The sequence below is a fragment of the Felis catus genome, chromosome C1, assembly GCF_018350175.1.
Source record: "Felis catus isolate Fca126 chromosome C1, F.catus_Fca126_mat1.0, whole genome shotgun sequence".
Lineage (NCBI taxonomy): Eukaryota > Metazoa > Chordata > Mammalia > Carnivora > Felidae > Felis > Felis catus.
This window is the reverse complement of record NC_058375.1, coordinates 32,964,157-32,990,429: the sequence shown is the minus strand read 5'-3', so window position 1 is coordinate 32,990,429 and position 26,273 is coordinate 32,964,157. Positions and strand designations below refer to the sequence as shown.

The 26,273-nt window shown below is 37.4% G+C and overlaps 1 protein-coding gene and 1 long non-coding RNA gene across 14 annotated transcripts in view; one reads left to right on the top strand and one right to left on the bottom strand.

Annotated features, from left to right (window-relative positions):
* The window catches only part of FOXJ3 (forkhead box J3), a 147,952-nt gene that overhangs the window by 35,780 nt on the left and 85,899 nt on the right, over positions 1 to 26,273 (top strand). For 7 of the 11 annotated variants that reach the window (XM_023258564.2, XM_023258563.2, XM_003989956.6 and 4 more), the window contains one exon: positions 14,089 to 14,413. In XM_023258564.2, coding sequence (XP_023114332.1) covers positions 14,089 to 14,413 — 325 coding nt within the window. Of the gene's footprint in view, positions 1 to 1,208; positions 1,328 to 7,161; positions 7,187 to 14,088; positions 14,414 to 26,273 lie in introns of those variants that run through there. The other 4 variants (XM_045035633.1, XM_019836787.3, XM_019836785.2 and 1 more) reach the window with 3 other exon arrangements.
* The window catches only part of LOC109502268, a 43,477-nt gene that overhangs the window by 5,435 nt on the left and 11,769 nt on the right, over positions 1 to 26,273 (bottom strand). For 2 of the 3 annotated variants that reach the window (XR_002744439.2, XR_006584216.1), the window contains exons 4-5: positions 6,758 to 8,755; positions 5,109 to 5,190 (exon numbers count right to left, since the gene is read on the bottom strand). This is a non-coding gene — a long non-coding RNA (uncharacterized LOC109502268). The remainder of the gene's footprint in view (positions 1 to 5,108; positions 5,191 to 6,757; positions 8,756 to 26,273) is intronic. The other variant, XR_002744438.2, reaches the window with a different exon arrangement.

The window sequence follows — 26,273 nt, the reverse complement described above, 5'->3', positions numbered from 1 at the left end:
TATTTTGTTCCAGGCCGTGGCTTGTCTTTTCATTCTCCTAACAGTGTCTTTTGAAGAACAGAAATTTTTAATTTTGATATAGTTCAACTTACCAGTTTTCTTCTATGAATTGTGATTTCTTTTCATGTCTTATCTGGGAAATATTTGCTTAATCAAATGTTACAAAGATTTTCTCTCATGATTGTTTCTAGAAGTTTTATAGTTTTAGCTTTTACATTTCTGTAATTCAGTTTATAGGTTTTTGTTTATGATATAAGGGCCATTGCATGTCTTTTCATACAGATAGATAACCAGTTGTTACAGCATCATTTTTTGAAGTTTTTCCTTTCCTAACTTGTCTTGGTACTTTAATCAAAAATCAGTTGGCCAGGAAACAAGTAAGTGAAAGGGATTAAGAGGTAGAGAATACCAGTTATAAAATAAATAAATCATGGAGATGAAAAGTACAGTATAGGAAATATAGTCCATAATACTGTAATAATGTTAATATTGGTGATTATACTTGGTGAACATTGAGTAACATACAGAATTGTTGAATCACTATGTTGTCCACCTGAAACTTATTATAACATTGTATGTCAGCTATACTTCAGTAATGATAATAATAAATCAATTGACCATATAGGTGTGGGTCTATTTTTGGACCCTGTTCTGTTGATGTATATATCCTTTCACTGAGACCATTTGTCTTGATTATTGTAGTTTGTGTGTATGTTTTAATTATTGCAGTTTTACAGTAAGTCTTGAAATCTGGTAGTTTTAAGTACTCTGTTGAGAAGAGAACCTGATAACCCAGTATCTGCTTAGTGGTGGGTTAAAAGGGTAAAGAAAAACTTTCATATTTATAAATTGCCAAATAAATTTTTAGAAGATGGTAAAGAACTATGGTTTCTTTGAGCACCTGGAAGTAGTTTATGGAAGTAGTTTATTCCATTAAGAAAAGATTGTGATGATTTATGGAAGAAATTACCATGCTTGATGAAAAGAAAAAGGATAAAGTCTGTGTTAAAGACCACAAAGCTGAGAAACTTTGAAGTGATGATGATAGGAAACAAAAAACAAAGACAGAAATGTAAGGTCTTTAGGAGCTAATAGTAGAATAAGCAAGGTAAGTCTCTAGGCAGAGAGATTCCCCTAGAGTCTAATAAAGTTTGAGCTGCAGTATCTTTTTATAGATTACTAACTAGTAAACATTTTACCCTAAACAGCACTGGGATGTCTGTGGAAGTTAATCCTCTTCAGACCCTCTCACGCCATGGAATGATAATCAGTATTGATGTATTATGTGCACTGATAATGATTGATTGATGTGATCTTACAATAGAAGGTCTGTATTTAGATTTTAATAGTTTGATCAGTTGACTCATGGTGAAATTCCCTTAGATTCTAGCTTAACTCATTCTCACTTATTTTTCTGAATTACCTCAACTAATATGCCTTTGACTGGTATAGTTCTGTAATTTTCTTCTTCATTGATTATTGTTTAAAACTTTTTTTTAATGTTTATTTATTCTTGAGACAGAGACAGAGCATGAGCGGGGGAGGGGCAGAGAGAGAGGGAGACACAGAATCTGAAGCAGGCTCCAGGCTCTGAGCTGTCAGCACAGAGCCCGACACGGGGCTTGAACTCATCAACCGCGAGATTATGACCTGAGCCGAAGACAGACACTCAACTGACTGAGCCACCCAGGTGCCTCATTGATTATTGTTTTAAAGTTTAGAATTGGGTGTCCTCTTCACGCAGATCCCTCCCTCTCTACTCTTTAAAATTTTTGGTCCATTTCTTATGAAAACTGAAGTCTGTTGTGTAAGACTCAGTCTGATTTTTCTTTTAACCTAGCCATACTTGAAGTTATAACCAGGAGTCTAAAAGTAGACATTAGAAGAATACATTTATGATACTCTGAGAACATCTCTAACTCAAGTAGTCTATACTTATTATAGACATTTCCTACTGTTAAACAGCTGTATGTCAGATTGCTTATTTAAGACTTACAGGAAATTTAGAGGTTGATTTTTGGCCTTTTCAAGTTTTGTGCATCTCATGAAAGGCCTGATGTTACCTACCTGTTGTGGCCAGGGAAACTTAAATGATACGGAACATTTTTAAAAATACACAACGTGGAACTGAATTCAACTAAATTTGTTGTATGTTGTGCACTACAGAGACTTCATTGACCAAGGGGAAAACAAGCAAGGTGTCTTTTTCTTTTTTAAAGGTTTCTAATAGTTGTCATTTGTTGAATGTCTACTGTGTGCCAGGCATTAAGTGTGTGTTAGGGTGTTCCACATATTTTTTGTCATTTACAACTGAAAGCAAATCTGTGAGGCTTACAGGTTTGTTTGACTTGTTCGAGGTTGCAGTTAATAAGTGGAAGAGTGAAAATTCAAACTTTTTGAGTGACTTGAAAGCTCTTTTTTCATTACATTGTAATATATTAGAAACTGATCTTTAGTCTTTAAGTTAATAAGTTACTATAACATGGTTCTTAAATTTTTTGGTCTCTCAAAAATTATTTAGTATCCAAAAAGCTTTTGTTTGTGTGTTTTATCTATCAAATTTTATTATGTTAGGAATTAAAACTAAGAAAAAATTAAAACATTTGTTAATTTACAAAGATATAACAGTAAGCCCATGATAACGTGCTTTAAGAAACATTAAGTGTATTTTGCAAAACAAAAAAAGTAAGAAGTTTGGCATTGGTTTTACATTTTTGCAAATTTTAAAAACTGGTTTAATAGAGATGGATTCTCATCTCCGCTTCTGCATTCAGTCTGATGTGATATCACCCATCACATAGCATCTGAAAAGCTCATCAAAGGATGAGAATGAAAAAAGCAGGTAACATCTTACAATGAAAATTGTTTTGACCTTTCAGATTCCCTGAAAGGGTGTCTGTATCACACGTTGAGGACCAGCTGAATCACAGACCTCACGTGTAAAAGTTCAGGCTGTTTCTTCAGCATTTTCTGTGCATCATACTTAACACTAAATGATAAGATGGGATTAGCTTCCCAATGTTAGCCCTCTGCCAGCACTAATGCCAAACTACTTGTGTAATGTTGTATGGTAGGTTGAAGCAGTATGGTTGTAGAGAGGTCAGGATAAATGTACACTTAAGACAGGATGAGCCAGTGAATACATGTTATTCAGAGGACTTTTACTGTATGTACATTTTATATATGTGTTTTAAACTAAGTGTAAGGACTATTAATAGCAGATTCTGTCTGGATTTTTAAAAAACAGCTGCAAAGATGGCTTTGGGGGTTCTTGTGTTAAAGGGATTAGTGCTCATCAGTCTGTCGGACTACTCAGATTCCAGTAAGTAAGTGAGATTTAAATGCAAAATATAGTATTTACTTAATGACAGAATGTAGTTGAGTAGTTAGTGTCCAAAAATACTTAACTTTTCCTTCCTACATTGTAGAGCAGAAGATACCTAAGATGAGAGTTACACATATAGCATAAAAATATTTTTTAATGTTTAGTTATTTTTGAGAGAGACTGAGCACGAATGGGAGAGGCACGGGGGGGGGGGGGTGGGGGGAGTTATACACGGAATCTGAAGCAGGCTCCAGGCTCTGAGCTGTCAGCACAGAGCCTGATGCGGGGCTTGAACTCAAGAACTGTGATATCATGACCTGAGCTGAAGTCGGATACTTAACCTACTGAGCCACCCAGGTGCCCCTAAAAATATCTTTTGATTGCATGATCCCTAAGTTTGTACACTGAGTGGAGTTATAACTATGAGTATAGCTTGTATAAATTTAAAATACAGCGTCATGAATTTAAGATTCTAGTTGGAGTAATTTGGAGATAATTTAGAGAAGGGCAGTAAATATATTAGGGCTTCAAATTCCGGTCCTGTTGGAGAAGTTCTGGACTTGAAACTTACAGGAAAAGGAACACAAGATGTGTTAATACTGTAAAAATATGTGAAGCATCATCATAAATAGAACTCTGACCAGTTCTAATTTTCCAAGAGAGAATTTAAAGAAATTTTCTTCTGTGTAGCAAGGGAGATACAGATTAACCTGTTAAAACTTTTAATTTTTTTTTCATTTTCTTTTTATATATATTTTTTAATTTGAAAGAACATGAGCAAGGGAGGCAGTGTGGGAGAGAGAGAATCCCAAGCAGGCTCCATGCTCGGTACAGAGCCTGATGCAGGGCTTGATCCCATGAGCCTAGGATCATGACCTGAGTCAAAATCAGGAGTTGGATGCTCAGCTGAGTGAGCCACCCAGGCACCCCAAAACTTTAAATATTTATTTTTATTTAGTGTTAATTTAAATGTTTTATTTATTTGTGTGTGTGAGAGAGAGAGCACACACACAAAAGGGGAAGGGGTGGAGGGGGTGGGGGGACAGAGGATCCGAAGTGGGCTCTGAGCCTGATGCAGGGCTCAAACTCATGAACGGTGAGATCATGACCTAGCTGAAGTTGGACAAGTCAACTGACTGAGCTACCCAGGCGCCCCTGTTTATTTATTTTTAAGTAATTTCTGTGCCCAACATGGGGCTTGAACTCATGACCCCAAGGTGAAGAGTTGCATGCTCTACCACCTGAGCCATAGGTGCCCTTAGCCAGTTTTAACTTAAAAAACAAAAACAAACCCCAAAACGAACCACCTCCCCTCCACCCCCCACCCCCCCCCCCCCCCCCCCCCCCCCGCCAAACACCATGAGTTAATACCTTAAGACAGGTATATAATTGAGTAAATTGTGAACTTTTCTTCCCTTGGAGATCTTAATATTGTTGGTCTCCAAGATGGGTAATACCAGGACTTAAAAAAAAAAGACCCAATGAAGTTCTTTTTCATCTCTGATTTTATGATAAGTACTCTGAAATCACATTAGTTTTTACAAATGGTGGTTGTCTCACTACTAAATCCCCCAGAATTTTGCGTTAGTGAATATTCTTGGAATTTTAGGGGGAAAGAGAAGTTGAGAAAGTCAAGAGTTTTGGATAGTTCACTGTGTATTGGATTCCCTCCTCAATTATGATTCCTTCACCTGTATTTACACTTCAAACCACTGAGGATTTTTCAGTTTATCTTTTAAAAAGGCCATAAACTTAGAAAGTTTAAAGCTTTAGTTATTCATACCTTAGTGGAGATTAGTTTGATGCTGTCCATTTTTCTCCTAAATGGAGCAGAGATCACTGTTTTTAAAAGATGGGAGTTTTTACTAGAAAAGAAGAACAAGTAATTAATTTTGGAGTTTATAACACCAACCTTGGGGGCCAGTATTAGAGACTTAGGACATATGAGATGGGAGATCCAAGGTATAGAAGGTAGTTAGAAGTATGCCATATATAAACCATATTGAAATTTTGTCAGAAACAAGCTGGTCCTGCACCAGGAAAATGGTAAATCTTCTTTTTTTTTTTCCTGGGTAACTCCTTTTTCTCTCTGCTGCAAGATGTCCAACTGGGGCTTTTATACCCTAAGAACTGTCGACCTAGAATTCCTTTATGGAATAAGTAGGATTTTGTGGGCTGCTGCAGGAGTCATCTTATCACCTTATTTTATGGGGAAAAGTATGTTCTCAATTCTCATATACAGTCTACAAACAAAAATTTTAAATGTAATCCTTTCTGGGTCACTTTAGTGTATGAATGAGGGGCTCATTTCCATTGAGGTTGCTAAATGATTGTTGTGTCATTTAGGGCATGTAAGTCTAAAACCACTGAGTAAGAGTGATAACCATTTAAAATTTAGAAAATACTGGAGCACCTGGCTAGCTTAGTTAGTGTGACTCTTGATCTTGGGGTCTTGAGTTTGAGTCCCATGTTGGGTGTAGAGATTAAAATAAAATAAAATCTAAAAAAAAAATTAAAATTTAGAAAATCCTGAAGAGTATGAATTTGATCATAAAAATTGAGTGTGGACATTTATCGAGTGCTTATTGACTATAAGTTAGAAACTATTATTTTTTAGTTTATATATTTTGAGAGAAAATGAGAGCAGGAGAGGGGCAGAGAGAGAGAGAGGGAGAGAGAGAATCCCAGGCAGGCTCCACAACAGTTAGCACAGAGCCCACTGTGAGGCTCTGAGCCGCCCATGTGCCCCTTTGAAACTATTCTTCATGCTTTGTGTGTGTTAACTCAATCCTCACAGCAATCCTTTGGGTTTGGTACTATTTTTATCCTCATCTTACAGATGAGGAAACTGAGGCATAAAGAGGTTAATTTACTTGTGTAAGGTCACATAGCTGAAAGTGGGAGAGTTTGGAATCTAATCCAAGCAGACTTGCTCAAGAACCTGTGTTCTTAATCACTAAGTCTTACCTTTTCCACTTTGCTGAAATTGAACTAAGAGTAGAAACTTTGATTTTGCTGGTATATGAAAACTAAAGTAACACCAGCTACTTTTGCTTGGAAATAAATTATTATTTCATTTGTAAGTTAAAATTTAATTTTATGTCAGGGAGTCTGGGTGGCTCAGTCGGTTAAGCATCTGACTCTTAATTTCGGCTCAGGTCATGATCTCATGGTTTGCTGTGCTGGCATATGGAGCCTGCTTGAGATTCTCTCTCCCCCAGTGCCCCCTCCACCCCTCCGACTCTCTTGTGCTTGCTCTCTCTCAAAATAAATAAATAAACTTAAAAAAATTAATTTCATGTCATATGGTTATAGAATGTAAAGTCAATTTATATTAGATTATTTTATTTCTTTTTAGGTTTCCACTACAAATCTGCCCCTGTGAGTACATAAATATTCATATGTACTCTTCCTCCTGTATCTTGAACTTACTTGCTCTTTTCTCAAGGGAGACAACCCAGAGTTTCATCCAGTTACTATAATTAGCTCAAGATCCAAGCTCTATAGCTGCAGTCTCTTTCATTAGATCCTGGTGTGGCTTCTTGTGATTCAAAGATCTATAAACCAAAGATGAGTTGTCTGTATTCTACCTAATACATGGTTGTGGAGAAGGAGTAAGGATAACAGCAATAAAAACTTATTCAGAAAAGAGGATAACAGGTAACACTCAACAGTCATTAATGCATTATAAAATCTTACTGGGTAAGAATGACAGTGACTCCCTGACAGTGTAATAAATTTGTTGATTTTGCTTTTTGATAGGGCCTCCATTGTCCCCTGTGCCCTATGAAAGATCCCTACCTTGTCCATTATCTTCCATGGCCACATCTGAGATGGATATTATTGAAGATGCCCTTTCTGGTAAATGTGCAGCTTTTATAGCTCACTTCTTATTGATGGGCTTGGGTATTATTTTGGAAACATAAGAGCTTTTGTGTCTAGTCTCTTTCTCTCCCCCTACCCTCCATACAGTTATTTTAAAATACTTTGTAGACTTTTTGCCGTTTTGATCTAAAGTATCTGCCAAGACAGTTTTTCAGTGTGAAGACTGTGCCCTTTGTGCTCCATTTACCCCAGGAATTTCCAATCTTGTTTTGGTGCTATGGAACCCCTTTAACAGTCTGGTGAAACCTGTGGATCTGTTTCAGAAGAATGTCTCAAAATTCACAAAATAAAATACTTAGGATTATACAGGAAACTGATTCTGTTGAAATGTGGTTGGCAAAATATTAACTTGAAAACGTCATAATATCTGTGCTTTTAACACTTGAAATAAAAGATCTAGTGGCAAGTCTAATACAGTAGTAGCGTAATTTTAAAGTAGTTGACTTTAATAGTTGAGATTCTGCAACATTTGCATGTGATAGGAATATATTTGTTATTTTTATTGGTGGCAGAAGTCACAAGTACTGTTAATGCTACTATGATTTGTTGTCTGACTTCATAATTCAAGGGGATGCTAAATTTCAGTCACAAGTTAGTGGAAATGAAGAGTATTTTTTCCCCCGTTCAGGTTCATTGACCTCTTCTGGGTTCTGAAGAAATGATGGTTCTGATGAGGCAATTTGAAACAGTGGTGGAGATCGTGGGTGGAAAGACAACACCCTTACATCATTGCTTTTGTGTGGCAAGGCACCAGTCTTCTCTATTGCCAAGGCTGCAGTTTTGCAGCTACCATTCAATTACTTCACTTTGCTTCTTCAGAAACAGTTGGTGTTTTTTCAGCTATGCAAAGCTTTAAATTATGGGAGTGTTAGTTTAAATTGCAGGCCATAGGGAGTTACCTCCCTTAGCAAATCTGCATTTTCTCCATCTCTGCTTGCAACTCTAATCGAAGTTTATTTTATTTCTCTTACAACTTTGTTCTAAGTGACCGGAGGGAGCCAACACATGCCAGCATTCTAAAATTTTCCTGTATTTCTCTCCTTGCTCTAGCTTCATTTGGTATATGGTTTGCTTTCTAACTTCTGTAGATGACCAAATTTGACCAAATCCTTTTCATTCTTTAATAAGGTCACTAGCTTTCCAGCCTGCAATATCAGAGTTATTGTTTGCCTCATCAACTCCTGCTTTAAGAGTATCTTATTTTAGGTTCTATTATTTGTATCACCCCACTTCATGTCCCAAATTTCATGTTTGTTAATAATTGAATTCATCTGCTGATAGATATCTTTTTGTAGTAGTTTCACACAGAAGAAGTCTGGAAGGTAGGCAGTTCAGGGCTCAGATGGCAGCTTCACAATTGCTTCACAAAAAAATCAAGGACCCAGATTTCTTCTCTCTGCTCTCATATCCTCAGTGTGTGGCTTCCATTTTCAAAGATCACCTTGTGATCCAAGCTGACTTCTGGAGCAATAGCTACTGTGTCCACATTTCAGAGAGGAGGAACGGTAAGAGGTACAATGCCATCCAGAATGAAAGGTTGTATTCCTAAGGAAGAAGGTAAAAACAGATGTTGGGTAGCGATTAGTAGTTTCCTGCCATAGACCTTGCTTCCAGTTGTCTTAGGAGCTAAGATGCTGTAACAAGAGTTATATATTTAAAAAAATATATACATATACATATACATATACATATACATATACATATACATATACATATACATATACACAACTTGAAATGCATGTGACTAGAAGTACTCCTGTGTTTATTATTAAAAGGATTTCTTTTGAGTTTTCACTTGCTCAGTTTTTCTTATGAGTAAATCTTTGTTACGATTTTTCTTAAGTCTTTTAAGATGAAATGCCAAATGCTAGGAAGAGTGCAAGGATTCAGGAATATCTAGATCACGACATCATTATCCTCATTGTTCTTATTTTATTTTCCTTGGTGTTTTCTTCTTACCTTTATTTAGGAACCCAGCAATATCTCTACCCACTTCCCCCCTTTTTGATACTGTTGAAAACTTGAAAACTTACCTGAGTAATCCTTGGTTACTTCTTGGGAGTTAGGGAAGTTGCAGAGGGAGGCCAAGCAATGTGCTAAAGTAGCTAGCAAGCTTATTTGGTATCGTATCAGTGGCAGTGTTTCATAAAGTGGGATTAGAACCCTCTCCCCTGCCCCTGTTTCATGACAATGTTGAGTTGTCATATCTTTAAAAAACTATTTTTTAAATCTTTATTATTTTTGCGAGAGAAAGAGAGACAGTGCAAGCGGGGAGGGGCAGAGAGAGAGAGAGGGAGACACAATGTGGAGCAGGCTCCAGGATCTGAGCTGTCAGCACAGAGTCCAATGCGGGACTCCAACTCCAGAACTGCAAGATCATGAGCTGAAGTCCAATGCTTAACCGACTGAGCCACCCAGGCAACCCTGAGTTGTTGTATTTTGATGCTGTTTTACATTTTCATTTTATGCAGAAAAGATTTCTTATGGAACTTTTTTTAAGTAATATCATAGATTGAAAAATTTCAGACGTGAGTTTTCATGTCCTGCTTTCTCCCATAAGTAACACTATCTTTTTGTCTTTGCTTCCATCTTCCCATTTTTCCCTGCTCTTCTAAAACTGTCTCTGTTCCTGTGTAGTGCTACTTGTCAGTCTGAGTCCTACTTTTTTTTTTTTCCAGTTCATAAAGGACTTCAATCTTGTGATATCCTTACCTTGTGCTATTGTGTCTTCCCCCCTTACCCCCCCCCCCCCCCCATCTCTTCCTTTTAGCTTGTAAAAGTGTATGGTCTCACTTGTTTGGGAAGAACCACACCCACACCTTCATTGGATAGTCACTATTTCAGTCATTTAACCATCTTTTATTGACCCTTTACCCGTTATGTTCCCAGGCTTTGGACAGAGAGAGAAAAGAAGAAAGTTTCTTCTTCCAAGGACCTCATGGTCTCTGGAGAGGTGGATAAAGATCATTATAATCTTGTATAAATCCTGGGATAGAGATATTTGTATTCTATGGGAGCAGGATCTAGTTTAATTTAGGAAATGGAAGATAAGAAGAATGGATTGACTAGGCTTTCTGGAGAGGGAGGTGTTTGGGCTGAGTCTTGAAGAAAAAGTAGAAGCCACCTAGGCAGTATTAGAAGGAAAAGACATTCCAGAAACGAATGTTCTTTATCCAAGTACTGTGTTTTTCAGATAACATGTACCTGGCATGGTGTTAAGTAGCATCTGAAGTATTAGTTGTGTGGTTACTGTCCTCAATGTGGAGGTGGAGGAAGAGAGAGTGAGGGTAGAAAGCTTAAGCATATGATGCAGTTAAACATATGAAACAGCATGGTAAATACCAAATTGAGGTTATAGTTGCTCCAGGAATTTAGAAAAGAATTAATAAAAACTAAAGTACCTGTAGTTTAATAGGAGAAAGGAAACCACTGAAAGCCTTTGGGCATGATGACATGAAAACAGTGCTCAGAGATTTCTCTTAGAGGGTATGCTTGGACTCTGGAGGTGATTAGCAGAGAGGGGTGGTAAGAAATTAGAGTCTAGGAGGCCAGCTAGGAAGCTCTTGGAATGAGGTGAGGTAATGAGGGCCTGACATTTCTTAACCAGACTTCCATAACCAGATTCCTCAGAGCCTCCCGTGCTGTTGTTCTGTCACCATCTGTTCTTTTATACAAGTGGACTTCTGTCATCACCATTCCATTAAAAGGTTTCTTTCTAAAGTTACTGATGATCTGGCCAAATTTAATGGTCATTTTTTTTGTGTGCTTTAGCGTTTAATGGAGGACCATGGCCACAGCCAGATGATGCGTCAACAATGGAAGCAGTTTTTACCTTACTGCTAAGAATATATCAAATTTAATAAATTGCAAACAGAAGTCGCACTTTTTGAGAGTTTAAATTTGAGGGGCACCTGGGTAACTCGGTTGAGCATCCCAACTTCGGCTCTGGTCATGATCTTGCAGTTTGTGAGTTTGAGCCCCACATCGGGCTTGCTGCTCTCAGATCTTCTGTCCCTTTCTCTCTCTGTCCCTCCCCCACTCGTGCTTTCTCTCTCAAGAATAAACGGCATTATAATTTTTTTTTTAGTTTAACATATTTTATAGTGTACTTCACGTTTGATTTAGCAGAACCATATAAGTACAACAATAGAAAGATTCTTACTCATGGTGTTTTTGATGACTAGGAACCATTTGCTTTCTAGTTTGTTTAGGTCTTAACTTTCTTCAAATCTTAGCCCAAGTTCTTTCTTCTCTACCTCTGAAGGCTGTGGTCCATGTTGTCCTCTCTCTTTTTTGTACTATTAACTGCACCCAGAGCTCAGCCTTGCTTTCTTTTTCAATTCTTCCTTATGTTTGACCTTCCTAATTGGACTACAGTTTTCCAGAAATTTTATCATACTTCGTGTGTGTGTGTGTACACAAAATTTTACTCTAACAGTCTTGTACATGTGTAATTATAAATTCTTGTTAACTGTTATAACATGTATTAAGTACCTACTGATTACATGTTTATATTACTGAGACTCAAACTTTCAGTGGCACTGGGGGAAGGAAGCAGAAATTAAAGATGGTTCTGAATGGGGTATCTGCAATATCAGTTATATTCCAATTTGGAATGTACATATATAGTAACTTTGAATATATATGTGACTGGCTCCTTTGGGAATTTGAACAAAATAAAGCTACTCACTGGAGCCTTAATTGAGGCAAATAGGATGACAGCATGGCATAATAATTGCTGGTGTTAATCAATGAAATGTGAATAATAATAACAGCAGCAATTATTATTAGCATCATCACCACCACCACCAGTAGCTAACATTTATTGAATACTTACTGTTTGCCAGTCACTGTTCTCAGTACTTTACATCAGGTGAGGTAGGTACTGTTACGCTCACTTTACAGATGAGGTATGGTAGAAAAGCTACTGGATTGAAATGAGGAGACCTGGGCTCTGGTTTCAGTTCTACTGTTAACTACCTTTGTGAATGGGGGCAAGTCTTTAACTTGAGATCTAGGGTACTTTGCCCACTCATTTGACAATCTGTGATGTCTGAGTTATCTTGTTGTCTTATTCCATAAGTTCCCATAACCTATTTCATGCTGGGGAAAAAAGCATTTCATATAATGCTGAGAGTATAGAGCAGGATGGTAAGGTTTTTGTTTTTGTTTTACGTCTCTGAAGGTGCTGTGTAGAGGAATTTAAGGTTTAGATATCAGAGGAATGCGTAGAGTAGAGATGGAGGGAATTTGAGGAAATGAAAAAGGTAAAACGATGGTTCAAAATCTCTGAAGAGCAAGGTAATAGGACTCTACTACAATGCAGATAGAATCCTCATGGCTGTTTTTTGATTTATAATTTTTGTTGCCTAATCTGGTTTACTTTATAGTGCATTGCCTTGCCAGATAATCCTAGAGTAATATTATTAACTAACACATGATGGATGTTTCTTCTGTGTAAATGCTACCACATTTAATTCTCAAAGTAGTATTTTAACTGTAGGAACTATTATTTCATTTTACCAAAGAGAAAGCTGGAGTTTAGAGATATTAACATTTTCATTTCCCACAGCTAATAACTAGTGGAATCAGTACTTGAACTCTGATCTGACTTGAGAGGCTATGTTCTTTATCAATTCTGTATTGCTTCCCAGAAGTTCATATCCTAAGCACATATTCCATTTGGGATAAGGGCCTGTATTGGATTTTATTTACCACAAATTGTTTCTTTTGACTGAGGTACTTCAAGTTTCTTGTCTCCCCCCCCCCCTCATTATTTTGATATCACTTAGAAGTCTTTCATTAATTCTCTATTGTCAGGGTCATTATTCCTGTTTCTTTGATGGTATGGTAGAGAGGTTTGTATTCTCCGTTGAAAGTTAGCAATTCCAGTGTGAAGTGTCAGGCTTTGTTTCTATATTTTTATCTTCAATTCTTGGAGCAGCTTTCTCCCTTCTCCAGAATATGTGTTGACCTGGTAGATTTTTTCTTGTTTCTTTCTTTGGATGATAATGGTCTGCATTTTTTAGCCTTGGAGAGAAACGCATTATAGAATCCAGATCATTGGATGTTTGCATTAGCCTGTCTTGAGCTTTTAATGCTTCTTGCTATCCATTTATATGATTTAATCTCTCCTATCCTATACTCCCAGATCTTTAGTATTCTTAATCTTGTTCCTTGACTTTGTTTTTTGTTTTGTTTTGCTTTTTTTAACTGCCTGGGTACTGCATATTCTCTTTTCTCTTGTTCATCAGTGTCCTTGAATTTGCATTCCTCTTTTCTATCAGCTCCCCCAGCTAGCTTGCCTACTTACTATTCTTGTGTATCCTGCTTGCTTTTCCTACCTCCCACCTGCTCAATTCTACCTTCTTTCCTCCTTGGAAATTCCTGTGCCTATTTCTCGGTTACTTCTCTGACCTCTACTTTGGGTATTCTTTTGTTTGTGTGACTTCCCTAAAATTTGTGTAAAAGAAATGCCAGATGTACAATCTTAAGTTTTTAAAGGGCCTGTGGTGTTGGTGAGTAAAGAGCTGGACTGCAGAGTTATTTTTCATACTGTGATCCTGTTGCCCTATTTAAAGTGACAGTCTTTTAGAAACATTGGCATTGGGATCACTTTGTGTATATGTATTGTTCTGTATTTTAAACATTTTAAAAACCAAATTGGTTGTGTTTTGGAGAGGAAAAAATTAAGAGAAAAGATTGGAAATATTGATCCCTTAAATATTTGGTTTGGTCATTAACATACTCAATCTTTTTCCTCCAGATTTAACTCAGGCTTTCCCTCACTTTGGAACTCCTAGATTTGTGAATATTGGATATTTTGAGAAGCAGGGGTTCTTTCCTTGATATTGACTAAGGAGTCTATTTACCTTCAGGATGACATCTGAACTGGAGAGCAGCCTAACATCTATGGACTGGTTACCACAGCTCACCATGAGAGCAGCCATCCAAAAATCTGATGCTACACAAAATGCACATGGAACAGGAATTTCCAAGAAGAATGCCCTCCTTGACCCAAATACAACACTGGACCAGGAAGAAGTCCAACAGCACAAAGATGGGAAACCTCCATACAGTTATGCCAGCCTCATTACATTTGCAATTAATAGTTCACCCAAAAAGAAAATGACTCTAAGTGAGATTTACCAGTGGATTTGTGATAACTTCCCATATTATAGAGAGGCTGGCAGTGGTTGGAAGGTAAGGATTTTATTTAAATTATTATTTTTATGCTGTGAACAGTAACAATATTGGCTTCTATTAAAGATAAAGCTTTGTAGAGGCTTATATAATTAAAAAAAATTCTGATTAGTAGTCATTTTTAGGATGTCAGAAAGGGAAATTAAATGTTTTTTTATTAAGTGAATAACTTTATTTTTGGTAGAGTATCAATTTGTTAGAGTTTTACTATGTTACAAGACTGACAGCATAAAGTAAGACCAGAGATAATGTAGCATTCACTGGAAAACAATACCTATGGTTCAGGTAAGTTGATAGTGAGCTTATGGTTTAAAAAAAAAAAAAAAGTATTACAACTAGTATTGTTTTCATCATCTATGTTTTTTTTTTTTTTTTCTCTTTAACTTTTTATCTTTATGAATCAGTTCTAGCAGTTTTTTGGTAGAATCTTTTGGGTTTTCCATATAGAGTATCATGTCATCTGCAAAGAGTGAAAGTTTGACCTCAACTTTTTATCTTGAAAGAATTTTAAATTTATGGAAGAGTTACATAAATAGTAGAAAGGGTTCCCATGTGTTCTTCATTCACTTGCTCTATGTTAAGAACCTATATAAACATAGTACAGTGATAAAAGCTGAGAAATTAATGTTAGTACAATACTTTTGACTAAATAGTACTGTTAACTTCCAAGGCTTCATTCAGATCAGTTTCTCTCCTAATGTCCATTTATATTACAGGATTCAATTCAGGATCTAATCCAGGATCCTGCATTATGTTTAGTTGTCATGTCTTCTTAGTCTCCTCTAATCTGTAACAGTTCTTTAGACTTGTCTTTTATGACCTTGATACTTTTGAAGTGTCCTTGTCAGGTATTTTGTGGAAATGTTTGGTAGAATGGTATTGGATGGTATGTTTTATAGTATGGATATGTCTGATGTTTTCTCATGATTAGATTGAGGTAATGCATTTTGGGGAAGGATAATGCAGAGATGATGGGCCCTTCTCTGTATGTCATATCAAGAGGTACTTGCTGTTAGTATGTCTGTCTTATAACAAGGTAATGTTAATCTTGGTTCTTTGGTAAAGGTGATGTCTTTCAGGTTTCTGCATTAAATTACTATTTATCACTTTGTAAGTTATAAAATGTTTTGGGGAGCTACTTAGAGGGCATACAAGTAAGTACCCTGTTTCTTAGGCTTTTGCTAATTTTAACATTCATTGGTAGATCATAACTATAGCAGTATTTATTATTTTCTACTAGTGATTTTTTTCTTTTCGTTCATTCCTTCTCTATATTAATTGGGATTCTTCTTCTTTTTTTAATTTTTAAAAAAAATTTTTAACATGTATTCATTTTTGAAAAACAGAGATAGTGTGAATGGGGAAGGGACAGAGAGAGAGGGAGACACAGAATTTGAAGCAGGCTCTAGGCTCCAAGCTGTCAGCACAGAGCCCGATGTAGGGCTTGAACTTACGGACCACAAGATCATGACCTGAGCCAAAGTCGGCTGCTTAACTGAGCCACCCAGGCTCTCCTTTTTAAAATTTTTTTAATGCTTATTTTTTGAGAGAGAGACACAGAGTGTGAGTGGGGGGAGGGGCAGAGAGAGAGAGGGAGAGAGAGGGAGACACCGAATCCGAAGCAGGCTCCAGGCTCCGAGCTGTCAGCACAGAGCCTGATGCAGGGCTCGAGCTAACAAGCTGTGAGATCATGACCTGAGCCGAAGTCAGATGCCCAACCGACTGAGCCACCCAGGCGCCCCTAATTGGGACTCTTCTGTATGGAAGATTTGTTCTTTGTTCCCCTTTTATTTACTTAATCATTTATTTGCATAGTGTGCACTCATGGGCATTTATTCTTTGTGCTGTCATTATTTGTTATTCAAATTGTTGCAGCTTTGGCCATCAGGGGTCTTGCAAGTTGGCTCCTGTGCCCTTTTGACATGGCCCTATTATTTTGTTTAGCACTTCTTAACTTTCTGGCACCACAAGATGTTCCAGGCTCATCTTGTATCATTCCTGTTTAGCCCTAAAATAAACCAGTTCTTTAAGAAGCCCTGGTTCCTCATCTGAGCTTTTTGATGGACCGTCACGTTGGTTTCCTACCTAATTTATGTTCTGCAACAAATAATTCAACTTATTTTTGTGCCTGCACACGTTATGTTTATTTTCCTATATGGGAATTACCCAGTCGTGTGTTGTGTATGTGTGTATGTGCATGTGGAAAAAAGGGAGTTTATAGAGCTTTAGATGGTAGTTACTCTTTTTTTTTCTTAAGCCTTCCTGTCTCAACACTTTTGTCTTTTTTGTTTGACTAGATTTATTAAAGGCATTTACTGATTTATGCATTGTACTGTGTACCATGCTAGACAATCAAGTGTCTCAAGTTCCTTCGCATGTATCTTTTTTTTTTTTTTTTGCCTATTCCAACCTACTAGCTGTCCCTGGAAATAAAAACTGTGATTTTTTTTTTCTTGCTTTTGTTTGTCTCTTACGTGTCCTTAGACTTTCTCCCTTCTGCCTTTTTTTCTAGTTGGCGTTATCCTATTTGTTCTTTTGGCTCATATGTTACCTCTCTCCTCCCTATAGAACTAATCTCTTGTGTTTCCGTATGCTTGATTAATGACAGAATCATAGATTTAGAGAATTTTGTTTAAATATCTTGTTTCATTAGTTTTTATTTCTGTACTCAAGTACTTAAATGATAGCTTCTTTTATTATTTTCTGTGTGTCAGGCACCACATGCCAAAGTGCCTTCTTACATCTTTGTCTTTTTAAGTCACACCACAGTATTAGGAAATAAGTACCGTTACTGTCCAAATTTGAAAAGTAAGGCAACTAAGGCTTAGAGAAGAAGTAACTTTATAGAGTTTCTCAGCTATAGAAGAGAGGAGCCAATATTTGGTACCAGACTTGGTAGATTTGGAGATACCAAATCTCATGCCTTAACCATTGTGCAGGGCCTATAATTTTGCAAACAATGTATAAATGTTTATTGAATTTAATTTGTCAGGATGAACTGTCTCTTAACTGGCTGACTCGGTATGAGAAGTGATTGTAAATCGTATAATTTGAATAAGAGTCTATTCTTACAGAATAGTTCAGTGGAGGAAATACATAATAAAATTTGATGCATGAATCAAAAAGAAAAAAGTCATTCTAACCAAGTAGTAGTGATCTATCTAAGCTGTGTTTTCTGGCTTTACTACTAGGCACTACTATACAGTAGAGTCCTTTTATCAAGATTGAGGATGAGGGAAGGCGAGCAGATTTTGATAAACTTGTTTAGCATTGGAAAAACACAGTAGGTAGGGAGTAGAAATGCCCCAAATTTGAATAAGTGCCTTAGAAAGCCCACCAGAGATTCATGGGTCTATATCACTGGTTGTAAACTTATATACTTGCAGGGACCAGAGAGGTGACATAAATGAGCAAAGCAAAAAAGATGCCTGAGGAGTGCTTGTCTAATGTGGAGCAGGCACTTGTGGTTTTTAGGGCATATGTCAGATCTTAACAATTTTTTCCCAGAAATCTGGATTTTGTGTGCAGTTTCCCAATTTCTAAATGTTGTTAATTCTCGTTTTCTTAAATACTGTGCAGGCCAAACATGAGTCTGTTGAGTGAGTTCAGTTTATGGACTACAAATTTCCAATCACTATTCTAGATCATATCCTCTTGTTTTCAGCTAATTTAGTCTTTCATTAATTAAATTTGAAAAGGATTTATTTACATACTCTTATGAGCAGTATGTTGGGCTTTGGCAGTACTAAGAAACATAGCACAGGGCCCTTAAGGAAGCTTATAATCTTTAATGGATAAGGGGGATATATATAAACAAGGAATTATGATGGTATGTAAACAGCTCTGTGATAGAGTGCCGTGCTATGATGAATTGACTAATTGGGCACACCTACTGTGTGTAAGCCATAATAATAACTACTGTATATGTGACTTAGCAAAAGAGTGTTAAATGAGGGGTGAAACTAATAAGTGCTGTGAAAATTTAGAAGAGCTTATAGGAAGTGTGATGAGGTTCTAAAGTGAGTGGCAAAAAGACTAAGTAAGTGTTATGAGAATACAGGAAGGGTGAATCAGTAGAAAAGTATTGAGGAAGTGTAATTGAGCTCTGTTTTGAAGAAGAGTAAGATTTAGGGTTTTTTTTGTTTTTTTTAAATAAAAAACACTCTTAGGAAACAGTTGGTTACAGGGGTTCTTGGGAGAGACCAATAAGAATTGGGATGGAGCCAGAATGCAGAGATTCCATGAATATATGAATGCCAAGCTGAAGAGCTTGGTCCAAATTTGGTAGTGAATAGTCCATGGAGATCAGTTACATACTGCATTTACTTGTCTGACCTCAGCTTCAACTAAAGTGTAAGTCCACCTGAGAGTGCCAGATCCAGTCTGCTGAATTCCATGCTGCTGGCCAGCCCAAGTCATATTCTGAAACTGGTTTGGAGGTAACTGTTACAGTTTCAACTGGAAGATATAATTTAGATATAACGAGGAAAGAAGGGGGAACGGGAGACATGGGAAGGTGGAGGATGATGTTGCTCTTAGAACTAAGACATTATCTGTTCTAGTCTCTTGCTTTAGGCAGACCTTTAATACTTCCAGAGATTGCCAGCTTATGATTATTCTTTACTTTTTTTATTTTTTAAAGTTATTTATTTATTTATTTTGAGAGAGAAGACATGAGCAGGGAGGGACAGAGAGAGAGAGAGAGAGAGAGAGAGAGAGAGAGAGAGAGAGAGAGGGAGAGAGAGAGAAAGAGAAAGAATCTCAAGCAGGCTCTGCACTGCCAGCGTAGAGCCTGACACGGGGCTCAAACTCATGAACTGTGAGGTCATAACCTGAGCCCAAGTCAAATGCTTAACAGACTGAGCCATCCAGGCATCCCTCATGATTATTCTTTAAAAAAAGTCTTTTCCACCTAGCTTTAGGTGCTTAGAACTTGTCATGATTGCTTCTAATTTTATTTTTGTAAACACAGAAATAGTGTAAGTAAACATTGCAAATGGAGACAAATGGAAACTGGTTTATCTTCTCCTTTTCTCAGGTCCTGTTTCTGTTTTCATATTTTACAGTTTGCTGTCCTTAGATTTGTTTTGCACACTCCTACAGTGTGCTGCTCACTATTTCTTCTATCACCCAGAGGACAAATGTTGCCATGGTCATTTAAAAGAATTCAAATAAAATTTTAATATTTAGGTAAAATTCCTTTTCACTTATGCCAGAGTATTGAAGGGAGATTACAATATTAAAAATAACTCTTTGGGACACCTGGGTGGCTCAGTGGATTAAGTGTCCAACTTTGGCTCAGGTCGTGATCTCGCGGTTTGTGAGTTTGAGCCCCGCGTCGGGCTCCGTGCTGACAGCTCAGAGCCTGGAACCTGTTTCAGATTCTGTGTATCCCTCTCTCTCTGCCCCTCTCCCCCCCCCCCCCCCCCCATGCTCTGTCTCTTTCTCCCTCTCAAAAATAAATAAACATTAAAAAAAATAACTCTGTGAATATTCCAGAAGAATTTAAAAAACACTCTTTAGGTTTCTATAATGAAATAATTATGTAATCTGAACTAGAGGAAAAGGAAATAAAATTTTTGTGCTATTCACTTTACTAAAGAAAATTAGCCTATTAACTTACTGGAGTTTAGGGTACAGAAAGAAAAATACAAAAGAATGTTATATATATGTGGGGGTATATTGTGCTACTTTTTATGTGTGTGTGGGGGAGAAAAATACATATTTGCTTATTGTTACAAAAAGAAACTTAGGAATAATAAACTAGAAATGTAGTGAACATAGTTAACCATGGAGGATGGATGGAACTCAGGTAGAAGGGTTATAGACAAGAATAAGACTTCAAGTATATCTTTTTATTTAGTTCTAAGCCATGTAAGTGTTTTACACATCTAAAAAATATTACATATAATCAAACAGGATGGAAAAAGGAAACCTTGGAACTGATTATGAGCAGAAACAAATAAGCTGTACATCATATCAAATGGATAAAATAATCACACACAAAAAATTCAAAAAACTTAAAGAGCATTCTATTATTTTCATGGGATACATACTAAGGTTGAAAAGAATTGCAAAGAAATTACGACCTTTACTTAATGGATTTGTCTAGTGGTTTTTCACTAGAGGCTGTCTCTGCCTCCAGTAACCCTGAGAAAAGAAGTTGGGAAGTTGGGAACAATTCTGAAACTATTTTATGTGCATGGTAGGGTAGAAAAAATGAGTACATATATTGATGTTGTGGGGGAACCAAGATTCTCACAGTGGGGGAAAAAAAGATACAGGTAGGAATGTGGTAGTTAATTTGAATTGGAGGTTCCCATTTAAACTCAAGTTTAAAGTAAAAATCAGAATGTTTAAAAAAAATTTTTTTAATGTTTACTTTTGAGAGAGAGAGAGAGAGAGAGAGAGAGTGCAAGCAGGGGAGGGGCAGAGAGAGAGGGAGGCATAGAATCTGAAGCAGTCTCTCCAGCCTCCCAGCTCTCAGCAGAGCCCCATGAGGGGCTTGAACTCGCAAACATGAGATGTGACCTTAGGCAAAGTCGGACGCCTAACGAACTGAGCCACCCGGGCGCCCTGAATGTTTTTAAAATTTAGGGGCACCTGGGTGGCTCAGTTGGTTAAGTGTCCCACTCTTGATTTGGGCTCAGTTCATGATCTCATGGTTTGTCAGTTGGAGCCCCATGTAGGGCTGACAGCAGCCTGCTTAGGATTCCTCTCCCTCCCCCTTCCCCCTTCAAAATAAATAAACTTAAATTTTTTTTTTTTAATGTTTTTAAATTTTAGATTCCTGGGTCACAACTCCAGAGATTTTGAATTAGTCATCTTGGATGGAGCCTAGGAATCTGCATTAAAATTCATCTTAATTCTGGTGCAGGTAGACAGTACTTTTGAGAAACCACGCTTGGGGCTTGGATTTTCAAACCCAAGCAATATGCCTTGGTTAATTGTTTAACCTGGGCCATTTTTCTCCACATTAACTTAGACCATTTAAATTATACCTACCTCTCTACTCTCCCAACTTCTTTTCTTGTGATTATTAGAGGTAAGGTCTGCCCAGGTTTTATGAAATAATCTCTCTCTCTTTTTTTTTAATTTAAAAAAATGTTTTATTTATTTTTGAGAGAGGGAGAGGGAGAGAGAGAGAGAATGAGTGGGGGAGGGGCAGAGAGCGAGGGAGACATCAAATCCAAAGCAGGCTTCAGGCTCCATCACAGAGCCCGATGTGGGGCTTGAACTCATGAACTACGATATCAAACTGACTGAGCCACCAGGTCCCCCAGTAATCTCTTTTCTTAATTCTGTGTGTCTATATTCTTGTCTTGGCTTTGGTATCTCTCTGGGTATTTTTACTTTCTCAATATGCTTTTGGTATTGTTTTCAACAGATTTGGGATTACCATATGAAAAGCATTATATTCTAGGTTGTGAGTTGATAGACAAGGTTCCCACCCTTATGGAGCCTACTTACATTTTGGTACAGGATGCAGTATATAGGAAGAAGACATTAAACAAATAATTACAAGTGTGATGAGAAATCCAGGGTGATAAGTTTATTATAATGAGAGCTAACCTGTCAAGAAAAGTCAGAAAGGACTTCCCTAAAGAACTAATGTTGGGACTCCTGGGTGACTCAGTTGATTAAGTGTCCAACTCTTGATCTCAGGGCCGTGAGTTCAAGCCCTGTGTTGGGCCCCACACTGGGTGTGAAGCCTACTTAAAAAAAAAAAAAAAAAAAAAAAAAAAGTGATGTTTAAGTCAAGAATGAATTGAAAGTTGAGTAGAGTCATTTAAGTGAAGGGGATGGGGTAATACCAGGGACAGTCATCTTTGCAGGGGGAGCAACAAATGGAAAGCCTAGTAGTGAGAAAGAACATTGGAGAGGATGAGTATGGACAGCAAGGTAGGGAGGTGGGGTCAGATCATGAAGGGCCTTTGGAAGCTTTGTTAAGGATTTTGGATTTTATCCTAAGTGCAGTGGGAAGTCATTGAAAAGTTTTAAGTAATACTGAATTTACGTTATGAAGAGATAACTGCCTCAGGAAGGAGCATGGTGGAGATGGAATAAAGTAGGTAGATCAAAGGTAGACTTAATATCTGGTAACAGATTTGTTTTAGATGGTGAGGAAGAAGGAAGAGTTAAGGATGTTTTACAGCTTTCTGATTGGAGCTGTTATGTGAATAACTGCTTTTAACCTGAGAAGAGAAAACTGGAAGATCACACTGGGGATAAAGATCGAGTTTAATTTTAGACATTCCGAGTTTTAGGTGTTTCTGGAGATGTCCAGTAGATTGTTAAAAATATATGTTAGGAACTCAGGAAACAGGTGTAGTTTTAAGGTCTAGATAGATTGTCACAGATGGTCATCGAAGCCGTGACTGTAGATGATATTTTCGTAGGCAGCAAATGTAGAAATGAAAAAAGGACTTAGAGCAGAGCCTTGATGATTTCCAACATTTAAACTTTCTGTAGAGGAGGAAGCCTCAAGGAGAGATGTGTTCTTCCTCTTTGGCCATTTAGAAAAAACATGACCATCTTGATTTTTTTCCCCCCATGTTGAACTTCTTATACCTTTTCCTAAATTTTGTTTTAGTGGCTGCTCTAGCTATTACCACATACATCTTTATCTTATCACAGCCTACCTTCAAGTGTACCATTTTATGTATAGTGTAAGAACTTTATAAACCTTATATTTCTAATTCTTTTGACCCATCTTTTGCTATCATTGTACATTGTACATTTTACTTTCACATGTTATAAACCATGTAATTGTTACATTTTCTTTAGACAGTTACATTTTAAAGGTATTATAAATATGAAAAAGTGTTTTTATGTATTTTTTTAAGTTTATTTATTTTGAGAGAGAGGGAACATGAGCAGAGGAGGGGCAGAGAGAGAGAATCCCAAGCAGGTTCCCCACTGTCAGCGCAGAGCCTGATGCGGGGCTCAAGGTCACAAACCATGAGATCATGACCTGATGCAAAACCAAGAAGGGGACATCTAACTTACTGAGCCACCCAGGCACCCAATAAGAAAAAGGGTTTTTAAAATTTACCTTCATTTTTACAGTTTCTGGAACTCTTTCTTTTTGAGATCCAAGTTTCTATTTGTTATCATACTTCTGCCTGAAGACTTCCTGATAATATTACCAGCCCCCTGGCACTATTCAAAATAGATTCTTACAGCTTTTTCTTGTCTGGAAGTCTTTATTCTGCCCTCATTTTTGAGGGATATTTTCACTGCATATGAATAGTTTTTCTTTTAGTATTTAAAGATGTTATTCTGTTGTCTTCTAACTTGCATAGTTTTTTTTTTTTTGTAATTTTTTTTAATGTTTCTTTATTTTTGAGAGAGCGAGCATGAGCAGGGGAAGGACAGAGAGAGAGGGACACATAGAATCTGAAGCAGGCTCCAGGCTCTGAGCTGTCAACACAGAGCCCAACACAGGGCTCAGACTTACGAACACTGAGATCATGACCTGTGCCAAAGTTGGAAGCTTAACCGACTGATCCAGCCAGGTGCCCCTAACTTGCATAGTTTTTGAGAGTTCTATGATTTTTATTTTTATTGCTCTGTACATCATTTTTTTCCTCTTGTTGCCTTCAAGACATTCTGTTCATTTTGGTTTTCACCATTTTGATCTATAATGAATATATGCGTGTGAATTTTTAATTTCTTCTTCTTGGTGATCTCTGAAATTCTTGCATCTGTGATTTGATGTCCTACATGTCTTACAGAGGATTCTTGGCTGTTACTTCTTCACATTTTTCTTCTGCCCCATACTTTTTTTTTTCTCCTTCTACGACTCACAATATATATATTATTCCATAGTTCTTGAAATATCTTGTGTGTGTAAGTTTTATGCACATGTGTGACTCAGTTTGGATCATTTCTGTTGATGTATCCTCAGGATATCTGAGCCTTTCTCTGATTGTGTCCAGTCTACTGATGAACCCATCTTGGGAATTCTTTATTTTTGATCATGTTTTTTTATTCATATCATTTACATTTGATATACACACACACACACACACACGTATATATAAATATATAATAAATATATACACAGACACACGTGTGTGTATTTTATTTTTTTGAGTAGGCTCCATACCTACTGTGGGGCTTGAACTCATGACACTGAGATCAAGAGTCACATGCTGTACCAGCTGAACCAGCAAGGCACCCCTTTACATTTGACTCTTACAATTTCCATATTTCTGTAGAAATTTCCCACTTCTTTATGCACGTTACCACTTTTTCTACTTGGTCCTTGAACATATTAGTCATAGTTATTTTAAATTTCCTGTCTGATAGTTCTAACACCTTTCATTTGAGTATTGATGATTTTATCTCATGACAATGTGTTTGTTTTTCCTTGCATTTCTAATGTGTCGTATAATTTTTGAGTGCCAGATAATGTGTGTAGAAGAGAGTGGTAGAGATTGAGATAAATGGTATTTATACTTGTAGGTGCACAGACTCTTTTTTTTCCCCCTCAGGCCATTTGTATGGGAAATTGAATCGATTTGTCAATAGTTGAGTTGGATTTGGGTTTTGTTGTTGGTATCTTTACCTTCAGTATACCATAGATTTTGCATTCCTCTAGCAGTAGGGTTTTACTACCTGTGCTTGGAATGAGGGGCATGGGTGCTGTAGAATTTTGTTTTCCTGCTTTCTCTTTAGCTTTTAGTTGTCTCTGCCTACCTTGCTACAAATGGGGGTCTCTCTCCATGCTCCTGTGCCTCCTCTGTCAATGTGTCGTTAGTGTGTGTTATTCACTGCTAGGCTTGTGGTAGAGGCTGTGCATTTCCGCTGGCTTGTTTCATCGCGTTGCGTCTCGTCTCGTCTTCTCTCTTCTCTTCTCTTCTCTTCTCTTCTCTTCTCTTCTCTTCTCTTCTCTTCTCTTCTCTTCTCTTCTCTTCTCTTCTCTTCTCTTCTCTTCTCTTCTCTTCTCTTCTCTTCTCTTCTCTTCTCTTCTCTTCTCTTCTCTTCTCTTCTCTTCTGTAATACCTGTGCCCAACGTGGGGCTTAATCTGCTGGCCTTAAGATCAAGTCACATGCTCTACCCACTGAGCCAGCCAGGCGCCCTTCTGTTTTCTTGATTCAGCCTCAGTCTTACTCAGGCCCTTGGACTTAGGTGGGGCTTCTTCACTGTTTCTTTCCTTCATTCTAGCCTGTATCTGTAGTTGCTTTTGATGTAGGGTCCTGGACCCAAGGTAGTTCTGACAGTTGTCCCAGAGATAAAAGTGTTTTTGCTTCTATCTTTCCTCTACCAGCCAGCAGTAGATCTTTGCTTGTGTCTTGAAAAGGGTTTTTGTTTCTGTTCTCTCAAAAGCTATCTTTGCCAGAGTCCTGTGAGAAGTTTTGCTGTTCTTACCTCACAGTTAAGGCTTTGGCTTTGTGAAATCTGTCAAACGTGGTAGGACTTTGTTTTCCACTTAGAGCTATTACTTCCTGCCTATGCCACTCCTTTCCTTTTGTTCTCCTTTCCTATCCCCATTCTTTTTTTGTGAGCATATAGTAAAGGCCCATGGAGAAGAGCTTGAAGAGTGAGTGGGAACTTCCCTTATATTTGGGGCCCTTGGTACTCTAAACTGACACACTAGTCCTTGGCCTTTCAAATTTTAGCTAGCTTCTTACATGCTTGGATGGTGGCTGCCTCTTTCTCCTATACTCTGCCAGAAGGTGAGACAACTTGTCCCTTTTCTCTTTGGGCTTGTCCTTCTCAGGAATTTAATTTGTTGGTCTGCCTTGTAGCTTTAGCTCCCCAGTGTGGCTCAAAAATAGGGTTTTATTTTCACTTACCCAAGCAGAGGTGGAACTCCGATTCATAAGTTTTCAATTGATGTTTTGATAAGAT